At 46.6% G+C, this 14,054-nt stretch overlaps 1 protein-coding gene across 1 annotated transcript in view; it reads left to right on the top strand.

The window, feature by feature from the left end:
- Positions 1-14,054, top strand: part of MTPAP (mitochondrial poly(A) polymerase) — a 141,711-nt gene that overhangs the window by 78,285 nt on the left and 49,372 nt on the right. The window contains exon 5 of the mRNA XM_078663387.1: positions 8,400-8,611. Within this exon, the coding sequence (XP_078519513.1) occupies positions 8,400-8,611 (212 nt within the window). The remainder of the gene's footprint in view (positions 1-8,399; positions 8,612-14,054) is intronic.

Genomic DNA, 14,054 nt, shown 5'->3' with positions numbered 1-14,054 from the left:
TGGAGCCCTTTTGATCGAGAGGTTGGTGTACACTAGCTAGAGCATGTGCAGCAGACATGATGCTCGTGATCATAACTGCCATGTCCTGCACACTTTTCTACACCCCAGGACTGCATCTAATTTTCCCAGCAGCAATGACGAGCTCCTTCTCTGTTATGACACTTTACTCTACCTCTGGGAAATGGGAGGACCCACAGTTCATAGCAGGCCATGGCTGCATTATCCAACATATATAAAAAAAATGCCAAAATGGTTGCGTGCAGTGTAGCTCCTCCCAAGGTGGTCCAGGTTGTCCACGCTGTTTTTGGTAGAATGTAATGCACAATATCTGACTTTTTGGACTCTCCGTGCACCAAAATGTCATGATGATTTGCGGAAAGTATAATGGCATTACTTCCTTCTTTGGGAATATATAATGGCAACGTTTTTTCACTGTCAAAATGAAAGAGTGATGACAGTGGTTATGTACATGGATGTGGCTGTATCGTGGGAGGGATATAGAGGTTATTTCATCTGCTTGCCTAGAAAAAAGAAGTATTTTCTAGTCAACACTTCATCCAGTTTGATACTTGGGAAGAAATTCTCCGCCCCATTTCTCCTTGTATCAAAATAAGGGCCAAACAGGGTGCGTAAAGGACACCAAGTGCAGACTATGCGCCGTGGGAGTAAAGTTCCTTATTCATATAATTTGCATTTGAAAAACATTACTGCCTAACGGAAGGTATTGGTTATGCCCCATCCTGAAGTTGTTAAATATTCACACTTGCAACGAGGCAATGCAATGTTGCTTAAAGGGGGGAGTCCACCCAGTTGTCTGATCGCCTCCTGAAATTCTTAAAAGTCAGTTCTCCAGGCTGTCTTGGAGGCTATGGGTTCCACAGGCCTCCCGAATTCCTGGTGCAGTTTTGAACCCAAGTGATTAAAGGTAAAGTGTGAAAGGTGCCTCCAGCTTCTCTTATCGAACTTACACTTTAATTAGCACTTTAACTTGAAGCGCATTGAATAAGAGTGTTCAGTATAATATTAGTTGGCAGGCCACGTTGGTGCATGCCTTATGCCCTACTTGCTGTTAGCCAAGGCACCTTCCATCTAATGGGGGAGTTTACTTCAGTATTTCACATGGCGTTTGTGTTTTGTACTTTAGATACACTTTAAGCCTGCACTTCAAGTAGATCACTTGTTTGTTGCCTCTGGAGTTGCACACCTCTTTGTACTGGGTGCAGCTAATTAAGCCACTTACTTCCAACAGGGTCCCACTCGTACAACTCTTGTGGCTCTTGTGTCTACACCTTTAGTAATGCATTCATGTTAGTGTTTATCCATTGTTTTAATATAGGTTTAACTCTGGTATTCACATCAGCCCTTTTTACTTAACGCATATTCTGGGATGTATGACATTACTACGCATGCCTTTACAACGCTGTTTTTACAACGCATGCCTTTACAACGCATAGTGCTTTGGGGCGCTGGATAGTGAATTGTTTAATTTAATATTCCAACTCCAGTCCCCGTGGATAGTAGGGAAGGTGTTGGATAGTAAATTAAACCTATTCCCTATCCTAGAGCGCCCCCCAGCGCAATGCGTTGTAATGGTTTGCGTTGTAAAAGTTGCGTCGTAAAGGCACTGCGTGGTAAAAGTTGCGTTGTAAAGGATGTTTCCCCATATTCTGCAGTGGTACTTTTACGATTGTTTAGGGCGAAGCTTTTAAAGTAATCAAGACAGTTTTAGTATTTACCTCTGTACTTTTAACTTAATGTTTATTCTTTGGCCGTACTGTAACAACGCATTTTAGGTATACCTAACTATATCAAGCACCTTCTGATTCTGTATGCCGATGGCCAGTATTATGATTTATCAGCCATTCTATTCCTTGCGTTAATTCTAATGACAATTGAATGACGCTGGGGTATCAAGTTTTAAAGTGTGTGCACCTTTATTAGAGTTCTAGCATTGGCTATTAGATTGTATTGATTTTAATAGCTGTGCAATTGATCAAATACATTTAACTCAAGGGTCGAAAAGTTATGTTTGCACATTAATCTCTAGATGGATTTCTCGCTGTGATTCAGGTGCCTACCAATTTACACATATCTCGGAAAGGAACATCCAGCTTCGCAGCTCCATCTGTGGTTCATCAAGGTTGTCTACAGTGTTTATCACTTAAGTTGCTGCTGCACAAACATGATCCAAATATCCCAAAAAGCTGCAAGTTTGTAAGTAGGTTCACAGGTCTTGTTTACAGCTGTTTTATGAAGCGTCTTGGACCTGGTCATTTTACAGAACCCTCTAAGGATCATAGTTACTCTGAAAAATGTGTGCACTGAAGTTGGAGCCTAGTGTTAACCAGCAGTAAACCTGCCACAGAGCAGTAATCCAATATTCGCTTTCAATTCAGTACTCTTCAATGTGCTTACCATCTCATATTTTGGTAGGACATCGGTTTTAGCATACTCTTCTTTGGCTATGGATGGTCATGCACAATATCTGTCTGCTCTTTAGGGTACTGACTGTGGAGTTGTGTGTAAGGGCCTCTCATGCTTGCCTTCCTAGGAACCTGCATCACCGAGTTGTTCACCCTTCGCCACGATCAGGTGAGGATAAGGTCAACCAATATCCTTGTTCTTCCAACTTTGAGTTCCTTTGACCATTATGAGACATTTCCTTCTATATACGCATGTAGATTTCCCCAAGCAACTCTGCGCAAATAGAACATGTGTGGGTTCTACATGGACAGAGCAGCTGTCCATCTAGAGCCCACAACGTCCTCCAGGCTCATTAGAATTGCTCCCAGTGGAAAACATTCAAACGTTCCTCAGCCCTTTTATGTGCCTGCTTATATGTATATATTATGCAGCCTGCAAAATCATATACAGAGGCAATATCGTTTTTCTCCTGGCCCATCATTTAGTCTCTTCTTCACCCCCACTCTACAGAACTATTTGGAAAAGAATATGTCCAGAAATGCTTCTGTTTTTCTCTCTGAAACAGTGTTCACAGATCTTCAAAGATACAGGGATTATCTCTCCATTCAGACATAATTTCATGATTGAAAAACAAGCTTAGGTCCTCTGTACGTGTTGCCTATAAAAATCTGTGTTTTTTCCCCACCCCCCAAATTTCCCATTACTAGGAGTCCTTGCATTTGCGCGTAATAAGGGCAGGAGGGGGGCATAAAGGGGATTATGAGTTTTTGCGAATAAATGGATATTGGGATTATTGTGGCAATTTCCACAAGTTTTCCGAAGTATTCCAACTAGAGAATTTGCTTGCCTGAAGTAGGTCAAGTCATCAGACGAATAGCACTCACCGGTGTTGTCTGCTGAGTTTAAAATTCCATTGTGCCTGTTAACTCTCCATGTCAGGCCCATTGAAAATAACACACCCCTTGTAATTAGGGCCTTAACGTGCAAATGGTATGTTATGTAATCTAAATATTTAATATAGCAAAGGTGAATCACCCCCGCAGGGGTTTCCAGGTGCTGAACTCAGTCCCAGAGGAGAAAGGAAAAGATGAGATATGGTCATAAGATCCAGGTTTTAAGCAGCTATTTGAAGCAGACTAAATCAGAGCAGACACAATTGTGAGGTGGAAGGATGCTTGTTTCAATGAAAAGGGCCCATGTAAGAGAAGGATCAACAGGCATGTTTGACTGTGAATACGGCGTGAGCATAGCAAGAATTGATCCTTAGATCTCAAATTGCTGGTGGGTCAATAAATTGAGAGTTACTTTTCGAGATATGTCGGCCCTTTACCTGAAAGAGATATGTGGGCCAGTCACAGAAACTTGAAAATCGCTCCTTCCTAATGAAGCCAGTGAATGATCTAAGCGTAGGTTTTTAGGATGTGCAAGGTGGAAGCTTGAGGACAGGACGGGCTGCGGTATTCTGAGCTACTTGTAGTCAAGACTGGTGAGAATCATTAGCCACTACCATTAGGGCATTTCCATAATCTAGATAGCTGACCACAAGTGTCTGCGTGAGAGTCTTTCTTGTATGGAGAGGCAGCCATTGAAATACTCTTCTCAATATCCCAAAGCAGGTGCTGCATGTAGATTACACTTGCCCTCTCATTGAGAGGTTTTCCTCAATTAAAATGGCTAGTTTTTTTACCACATTTTGGGTTGAGGCGGAGTGCCTAATTCAGGTGCCCACCAATCCTTCGTCTAGTAGTCCTAGGCCTTGCCAAGCAGCACAATTTCTGATTCATCACCAATGAGCTGTAGGCAATTTTGGGACATCCAGGAAACAATTTTCCTCATGCATTCCATGAACTTCAGTTTAATAGAGTAGGGTTTGGGCCCATGGAGCTGATCAATTGTGTGACATCTGCAAATGAGATGATACTGAACTCACAGGACCTTACAACTTGAGCCAGAGGTCCCACATAGATGTTAAAAAGTAAAAGGCTTAGTGAAGAGCCCTGAGGGACTCCTCTGTCCAAAGACATAACCCGAGATTTAAAGGGACCTAGATTGACAATCTGGGTATGATTGCTGAGGCAGCTCTGAAGCCAGCCAAGGTCTTTGCCTCCGACATCAATCTCAGAAAGTCTTTAAATCATGATGGAGTGTGAGATGGTGTCGAAGGCAGCCGAGAGATCAAGCAGAACCAGCATGGCTGGTCAACCCTCATCAAGTAGAGGCTTATGGTATTATGAATCCCCATCAGCGCTGTTTCAGTTCTGTGTGAGGCTCTAAACCCAGATTGTGAAGGGTCTGGCAGAGTGTAGGATTCCTGATACTGGGTAAAGTGTTGCTACCTAGGCTTTCCATGCTAACGTAAGGGAGAAGAGAAATTGGCCCATAGTATGCTGGATTTAGAGGTTCCACATTATGTGTCTTCAAGATGGGCATGACCTGCGCTATCTTCCATGCCTGAGGTAAAGTGGCAGTATCAAGGGAAAGGTGCTGTAATGGCGGCGAGTAAAGAATTGGCAAGTCCCACCGTTATGTGAGGAGGAGATGGATCAGAGGGGATACCTGACTTGGCCTTGCTCATCATATCTGAAACTGAGTCCGGCGTGATGAATTCAAAATGCTTCACGGTAGTGGAGGAGTTATAAGTAGAGAGAGTGATGGGAAAAGAGTCAGTAGGAAGGGGGCAATTGGTGAGGTTCCTGTATATATTCTCAATGTTGTCCTCAAAATGGTTAGCCAAGGCCTCGCACAGTTCCTGTGTGATTGGAGTAGGGGAAGTACAAGCCATCGGCTGCATAAACTTATTCAGAACTTTAAAAAAGTTCTTTGGTGGAGTTACCAGCGCCATCAATTCTGTTGAGCAGGTGACACTTACGAGTGGCTCTAATTTTTTTAATAGCTAATTAGGGCTGATTTGTAGATCATTTTGTCAGAGGGAGCTTTGGCTATATACCATCTCTTTTCCAGTTTCCTACAAGCTAATTTCTCTTGGGTAAGTTTCTCCGTGAACCATAAAGCATAAGGTCTAGTGGACTCACTCACGTAACAAAACTTGAGGAGTCCCGCCTGCAAACTAAGTGAAAAGACCCCCCCCTCTGGACTCAGTCAGGAGCTCTCAGGCCAGGGTACTGTGCTGAGGGAACCCCCTGGAACCCGGGCCACCCCCACACTGTGGGGGCCCCGGAGGCCTATGTTACGCCACTGAGTGGACTTGCAGTGATTAGGTCTTAAAGGTGGAATTATATTCAAGGTGTGAGTTAAAGACTCTTGAAAAGATGTGAGCCCACTATTAATGGATGAGAATTCTGAAATGTATTGAGAGGGAAAATTAGACTAGAATGAAGACTCACAAATTCTCTTCCAGGGCCTAATCTGCCTTTGTGGTTCATTATTCGCGCTGGTTTGCATTGCATTACATTGAGAGACATCTGAAAACTGAGCATAATGTGATCTGACCAAATTAGGGGAAGCGGAGTGTTAACCTGAAGGTCCAAAACATTTGTAAAAATAAGATCATATGTATGACCGGCAGTATGAGTGGGGCCGGTGACCTTCAAGGACAGCCCTAATGTCTCCAGATTTGAGAGAAGGAGTTTGGTTTCCAGATCTGTGACCAATTCGGCATGGTAATTAAAGTCCCACAGCAGAATAAATTGTTTTGAAGTTTATGGCTAAAATTTGTTTACGTCCTGTAGGATGATTGACTAAGGCTCCCTTCCAGGATTCCCCAGTTGTAACCTCCAGACTAAGGGGCTAAGTAGGACAGCAATGACACCTCCATCGACAGCCAATCGGTGGCGGTCTCATCGCCAGCCTAAGCAAGTTTCCCACCCACCACATTAGGATGCTGGGCGTTTTGTTAGCGGTCTGCAAGACCGACTACCACACATCTGACGGGCTACTAGAACATGCCGGTGCGGAAGAGGCAGAATAATGCCTACAATGGTGGCGGTGCCTGCCAGGCACTGCCATAGGCATTACAATGTTCCTTTCTGCCGATGAACAGCCATGGAAAGGCAGGTGGAAAGGGACATTGGGGACTACGAGCGGCCCCCCCTTGCCCTCCGGGGCCTCAATTGGTTTTTTTGGGGGGGGAGGGGGCGCCTATGGTTCCCACTACATATCCCTGCACCATGTGGCAGGCACTGCATGGTGCCTGCCATGTAGTGCAGGAATATGTACAGGGTGCATTTTTGCATAGTAGCTGGTGCTGCAATTAGCAGCACCCGGCACAATGCAAGGTGGAGAAGTGTGGCTCACTGGTTAGAGGAGGCAGATCCGGATGCTGAGATCAGACCTGGGACCAGGGTTCAATTCCCGACGCGGCAGGGTCTTGAGCCCAAAATGTCCACGGACTCAGTAATTCTCGCTTCGGTGCCTACTCGAATCACAGGTTCACACTCTGCAACTCTGGGCAATAGCTTGCTTAATCTCCACTACGGCCCCCCGCGGCGGGATGCCTGGCTTTCACCTTGGGGCTATCTCACAGGGAAAAACCAGGACGGGTTCCCAATGCAAAGCGCTTTGAGACCTGGCGGTGATATTGCGCTATATAAAAACCCATCCATCCATCCATCCAATGCAAAGAATACACAGTGCAACTGCCTGCAGGCACTGGCATCGTAATCCCTATGGCGGGACCGCAGACAGCTAGTCGGTCGGTCCCATTTCCGATAGGGTGGCAGACGGACACAAGTCCGCCTGCCATCCTAATCGAGCCCTTAATATACAAAGTTATATCTAATCCTCATAGAGAGTATCTAAACAGGAGACCTTAACTGTGCTACGAAAAGCGAGGGCCACTCTGCCCCCTTTTCTGTTACTCTGTCTAGTCTGAGTAAACTATAGTCTGTGGGGATGGCTAAGGGAATACATGGAGTGATTGTGGGATTGAGCCAAGTTTCAGAAAAGAAGCATAAATCGGGTTTGGGATTGGTAATGAGGTCCAATATTTCAATTGTATGTTTGGGAAGGGAGCGGACATTGCAAAGAGACTGTTTATCACAGAAAGGATTTTATCAGTGTGTTTTTCAGTTAAAGGTGAACAATGAGTGCTTATGAATGGTCCAGTGCAGAAATAAGTGCTTGATACAGTTGAAGATGCAATAGTGTTTTTAGTTTTCAGTACAAGCACAGAGTTGGTAGTGCAGAAAAAATAATTGTTCCTCCCAGGAGAATTCTCAGTGCAACTGTTTGTGTTCTGTGGTGTTCACCTATTGTTTCACCAAGAACGGATGCGACATTTTGTCACCCAATATCTTATATTATGTGGAATGCCAAAAGCACCCCAATGGCAAAAGGCCAGTAGTCATATGGATATTTGAATGGAAAAGGTAGGTGGCTGATATCCTGGAACATTTTCAAACATGCAATTGAACATTTCATAGCATAGATGGACTATACAGAAGGTCTAAGTATGTGTAAATTAAACAACAGAATATGAGCTGGTGGAAGTAAATTGCCCCTTTCAAAAAGGGAAATTATTTGATTTCCAACTATAACATTAAACTGATAACCTTATTTCTTTCCCTTGGATTTTATATGAAAGACTCATACAAGTAAAAAATTTCAGTGCACGTTTTCCCCACTTTTTTTTATTCAGAAAAATTCAATGTTGAGTTGTCCCTCTGCTTCTAATTGGATTTAATTAATTTCTTAAAATAATATGGTGCTTTTTTTTTCTCTTTTGACATTTCTGTTGGCGTGTTTAATCTATATAACAAGGTAAAAGGACACGTTTTCTACTGACTATATAATTCTCTTTCTTGTGGCTGTTTGAATCTAGCATGGGTCCTATGTTTTACAGTCCATTTAATGGGATCATCTAGAAAGTCTCCATGAAATGTTGTGCTAATTTAGTCTACATGCAGCATATCTTCCTGTGTGGCTCAGTTTTAACATTGCATTAAGTGATAATCCTTGTGAAATTGTAATTAATGTACAATTTTTATAGATGTAACCAGTATGTGTTTTTCCTATAGTTGCCCGGGCCCTTTTCAGTGGAATTTCAGATGAAACGAGTTTCCTCAGGAAGAGCGGCCACACAGAACATTCTTTCTGTGATTGGAGAATGCATTGACAACTTTGGCCCAGGATGTGTAGGTGTGCACAAGATCTTGAATGCTCGTTGTCCATTGGTGAGGTTTTCACATCAGCCTGCAGGGTTTCAGTGTGATCTGACGGCAAACAACAGGTAACTCTAGAATACAGAAGAACTTCTTAATGTGCCTATAAATAAGTGTTTCTGCTATTTGTTTTGTATGGTTGTTGTGAATGTTAAAGGAACACTCACTGCCTTTTTTAAATGAAGGCCCATTATGAAATTGATTCTGAGGGCTTTCGTTGGGCTGAAAATCATTAAAACTAGTACTTCCCTGTTTTAGCCTGGAAAACACTAGGACCAGGGTGGTGGATCTAGCATTGGAAGGCAATTAAAGTATTTTTATCAAAAGAAGTATGAAGGGTGTGGCTGGTATGTCATTGTAGGACTTAAAATGAATGCAGAATAAATGTTAAATGCCATAGGTTGAAAGAAAGAAATAAGCATGGGACACAGTTCTAGGTATCTGGATGTTGAAAAGCAGGAGTGATTAAATACTATGGCTCATCACGGGTGAGTAGAAGCCGATCTGATTTAAAAGTCCACATATGGATGAACTGAGGCCCAGCATATGGGGAAGTTGATTTAAGAAAACACTCCAAGGCACAACTCTGCCTCTCCTTAACAAGTTAATGGATTGGGCAGCAGTAACTCATGGTTTACCATGTAAGGCTGCCAGGATATTCATTCCTACGAGTAGACTGGCATTCCCTTGATGAGGAGATTGTTAAATATTGAAAGCCAAAGAGTTTGTAAGCCATATGTAGATATTGAATCTAAGAGTTGAGCATGTGGTCATGTTAAAAGCCCTGAAGTTGTTACTCCCCATTGCGAATTTCATCAGCCTGTGTGGCTGCAGAGCAGCCCAATCTATTAAGCAATTTAAATCTTTTAAGCTGTTTTGTTTACCACTGACCTGAAGCCTTTATCGGTTCTTGTGCTTATCCTTTATTGTTATGTTTCCTATGCATTCTTTCTTGGTGTGAAATTCACGAGTGGACCAAGTCTCAGTCTGCAGATTAGGAAGAGGGCAGTCTGAGCTTTACACAACAAGATGTGGACCTGAGAAGTGTAAAGGGCCTTACCAGGGAAACATTTCCCAGCATTTAATACAATTCAAAAACTGCCTGGATAGCACACTCTGTCTAAGCTCTCTCTCATTTTAGCTAACTCCAGTACAGACTGGATTAGCTTGATGCAGGCTACGACTGCGAATGAGATGAAACGCAGACTGCCTCGTTCATGACTTTTCACAAACATGGGCCATCAGTCTGTTATCCGCCTGACAAGATTTCCGCTCTGTTTTTGAAAGGAAAAAACGCAGGCTAGGAATCAGTCAACCAAGTTGTTTCTTCCTTTATCACAATTCGCTGAAGTAACTCGCTGAAGCACGATGTGGCTGCTCGAGCCTCCATTGGCCAACACACCACAAACGATGCACTGTGATTCCTGCAAGAGAAACAAAATTATTCTGACAGCACAAGAAGTCACATTTTGAAGATGGCAGTAGTTTACACTTAAATGCAAAATCACAAGTGGGAAGGAATGATGGCCCTTATCTGCCTGTCTGCAACAAACAAAACAATTAAGATTTTTGTTGATACAGTATACATGTATTATTTGTTTGAGTGAGTTCCTAGCTACATTGGTAGCAGAGCACTTTACAGTATGAAATTTCAGTTACATTTGAACATCTTTAAAACTTCACCTTCCTAGGTGGGGGCGTGGCTTGAGCGCCGATGTAGGCGACAGCGGATTCCGGAGCTCCTCCGCGGCCGCCCTCTCCCGTAACTATCCTGGCCATCACTCAGGGTCCCCGACCCCGGAAAATATACCCCTAATACCTGTGCCCTTGCTGAACGAGGGGGGGCACGGAGAAATACGCCCAGGGAGCGTCATAACGGCACCAGAGGAGGCCCCCGCAGCTACTGGACCGGAGGCTCCCAAAATGGCGGCTGAGGTCGCGAGTGGAGCCGCCTGGTCAGGGCTTCCCCCAACGAGCGGCACGGCTTTTGGCACTCAGTAAGGGGAGCGGAAGGTGAGAGATCCCCGGTGCTGCCCCCAGAACGAGTGGGGAGTTTGCAGAAAGACCCCGTGGGACGGCTATGGGAGCCCGGCCTGACCCCAAGATGGCGGTGCCCTCGTGGTGCTAGGACAGTGCCTGAAGTGCGGTCACCTGAGGAGTACAAGGCCCAGCGGAGCGGCAACAATCAGGCTGGGACTAAGACTGGAAGAGCTTGGCTCATGCTGCAAGACAGAGGGTGTGGGCGATTCAGGAACTCTCGCAGGGGGCATGAGAACGCGGGTCCCGCTCTACGCCGGCCCGATAAATGGATCCTTGCCCTTGGGCAGTGAAACCCCCACACGGCCACGCTAAGGGGGCAAGGAAGCGAAAGGTGCCGCTCCCTCCGCAGGACTTGTGAGAATTGTGCTGCCTACCGCCAGTATCCATCTGGTCCTCGAGGTGGGTGCCGCACCTATCCGCTGGTACACGCACTCAAGCTGGTCAGAGGGAACAGAAAGAAGGGCTTTGAAGCGCTACGGCTTGATGATCCGGGGCACACCATGGAAGACGAGGATGCAGCGCCTGTCCCTGGAGGCTCGGCCGAAACACGGGACCCCTCCTTGAGTGACATTATGCAAGCCATTGTGGCCTCGAGAGAGGCACTGGAGAAAAGAATGGATACCATAGGCTCTGACTTATCTCTCCTGAAAGATGACCACAGGAAGCTGAAGCGACCACAGAGACAACAATGAAGGACATTCCCGACGAGGTTGATGCCCTGAAGAAATCGTTGACTGAAGTGGCGCAGAGAGTCCATGTGTTGGAGCTCCGGGCTGAGGACAGTGAAGGGCGTTCTCGACGCAACAACCTCCGTATAGTTGGTATTCCGGAGCGAGAAGAGGGCCCAGATGCTGTGCATTTTATGGAAACTTGGCTACGGGCGGAGGTGGCCCCGGAAGGTCTTTCCGCATTTTATGCCCTGGAATGGGCCCACAGGGTTCCAACACGCCCGCCTAGGCCTGGGGCCCAACCGCGCCTGATGGTGGTACGTCTCCTTCACTACCGGGACCAAGACCATATTCTACAGAAAGCCAGGGAGCTGCAGAATCTGCGAATCGGCAACAGTAAAGTTATGATCCCCCCGGATTTCACCAGGGATGTTCAGCGGCAAAGGGCCTCCTTCCTAGCGGTTAAACAGAAATTACGGGCGCTACACCTGCCTTATGCAATGCTGTTCCCGGCCCGATTGAGAGTTACTGCTGTGGGGACCACGCATTTTTTCCTCACGCCGCAAGCGGCCTGGGACTGGATAGAGGCCAGAGGGGAATCTGGCGAAGACGCCTCGGCCACAGCCTCACCTCGACGACGCTCCCCCCTCTTGTCACCGACGCAGCGACCCGGCTCCCCTGCAGGCTGGCAGCAAGAACGAAACAAGGCGGTGTTGGCGGTGGCGGCCATCAGTCAGGGAGACATCAGCCCCTCCAGCAATATATCGGAGCGCTCAAGGAGTGGCGATTTGAGTCCTGGGTCCAGCAGTGCTCATGGGTTATCAGAGGCAGACTTGTCGGTAGTCACGCCACAAACAGCAGATGGAGGGTTTGGCTGATGGGATTATAAGGACGTTAAGGCAGCCGCTGTAAGGTACTGGGGATGTGTGATGAGCCTTGGACATCGATCATACAGGTTGGGGGCAGTTTGTTGTAGATGATCTGTAATGCTAACTTGGGGGGGGACCTGATGCATGGAGATGGACTCTTGGGAGGGAGGGGGATTTCCGGATCTCTTAGATCGACGTTCCGAATAGCCTGACCTGATTTAGACGCTATGCGTACTGCTTTTTTGGTTTGGATGGGGATACCATGTTGGATGTCTGTCCTGGGGAAGGGGAGTTGGGAAGGTTTTGACTGCTTTGTTTATGGGGTATGTTTCAAGGGGCCTGGGCGTGTCGGGGAAGACTTTGGTGTGGAACATCGAGTAAAGCCGAGGCTCAGTTATACTGGAACTCCGAGATCACTTGGGCGTAGCCTGGGTTGATCAACAAAGCATTAATGAGCTGATCTTTGATTTGTACACGGAGCTCTACCGCAGCAGGGTACTACCGTCGGAGGCCGACTTGCACGAATTCCTGGGAGGGGTGCACTTACCGGAGTTGGAGGAGGGAGAGGCGAAATTGCTGGGTAGTAAAATAGAAGTGAGGGAAGTGAGGGAGCTGAGGGTGGCCATTAAAAGTATGGCACGGAATAAAACGCCAGGCACAGATGGTTTCCCTGTGGAATTTTATCTCTCTTACATTGACCTCTTAGCACCCGGGCTGGCGTGGCTCTACAACGAGGCTAAGAGACTTGATGGGTTGCCGGAGACTACCAGGGAAGCGATCATTGTTCCATTATTAAAACCGGGCAAGCAGTCCTGGGATAGGTCGGCATATCGCCCATTGTCCATGCTCAACCTGGACTATAAAATCTTGAGCAAAATACTGGCGATGAGATTGCTCCCCCACATGTCCACACTAATTCATGTGGATCAGTCCGTATTCATCCCGGCCCGCAATACCGCACTTAATATACGTCGACTCCTACATATTTTGGAGGCTGACACCTATGAAGTAGATGAGGCGGCGGTGTTTGCCGTTGACATGGAAAAAGCCATCGATAGCTTGGAGTGGCCTTACCTCTTTCAGGTTATGCGTAAGATGGGGTTGGGCCCGGATTTTGTGAGTTGGACGGCTCTCCTATATAAGGACGCAACGGCCAGGGTTCGGACGGGGGGAGTAGTCTCGGAGGCGTGTGCCGTGGGTAAGGGCACTCGCCAGGGCTGCCCCTTCTCACCATTGTTATTTGCCATAGCGGTGGAGCCTCTGGCAGCGCAGGCTCGGATGGGCCAGGCGTACCAGGGGTTGGATATCTACGGGCAAGTACATCACATCGCGCTGTATGCTGACGACCTCTTGATGTGATGTTCTTGGCGGATACTGGTGACTCCTTGCGGGGAGAGAAGTCCCTACTGCAGTCGTTGAGTGCGGTGGCTGGGCTAAGAGTTAACTGGGCTAAGTGGTGCCTATTCCTGACTCGAGAACGCAGGACGTGCCCGCGCTATACTGAGGGGGTGACCTGGGAGGAGAGATGTCTTCCCTACCGGGGCATGACAATCTACCATGACAGAGAAGACATTTTGGAAGGGAATGTGGGGAAGGCGATCAGGAGCACTAAAGCAAACTTTGACTTCTGGGGCACGCTTCCCTTGTTACTGGCAGGGATAGGGGCACTCCTCAAGATGGTGACCCTTCCGAGACTGCTCTATTTCTTTAGGACCCTACCGATCTGGATTCCGGTGAGCTATTTCCGACGGTTATGGATGATGGTTAATGGCTTTCTGTGGGGGTCGGGCAGACACAGGGCGGCGCATAAGACGCTTATGAGGCCCCGAGCGGAGGGAGGACTAGCGGTGCCGGATTATCAGTAGGGCTCCCGGTTTTATGGTATTTATTTTTTTAGCATGTCCGTCTGTATTTATCCATATTTATTTTTTTGT

This window comes from Lissotriton helveticus, chromosome 10, assembly GCF_964261635.1.
Source record: "Lissotriton helveticus chromosome 10, aLisHel1.1, whole genome shotgun sequence".
Lineage (NCBI taxonomy): Eukaryota > Metazoa > Chordata > Amphibia > Caudata > Salamandridae > Lissotriton > Lissotriton helveticus.
The sequence above is the reverse complement of the archived record's forward strand: the minus strand, read 5'-3'. Positions and strand labels throughout refer to the sequence as shown.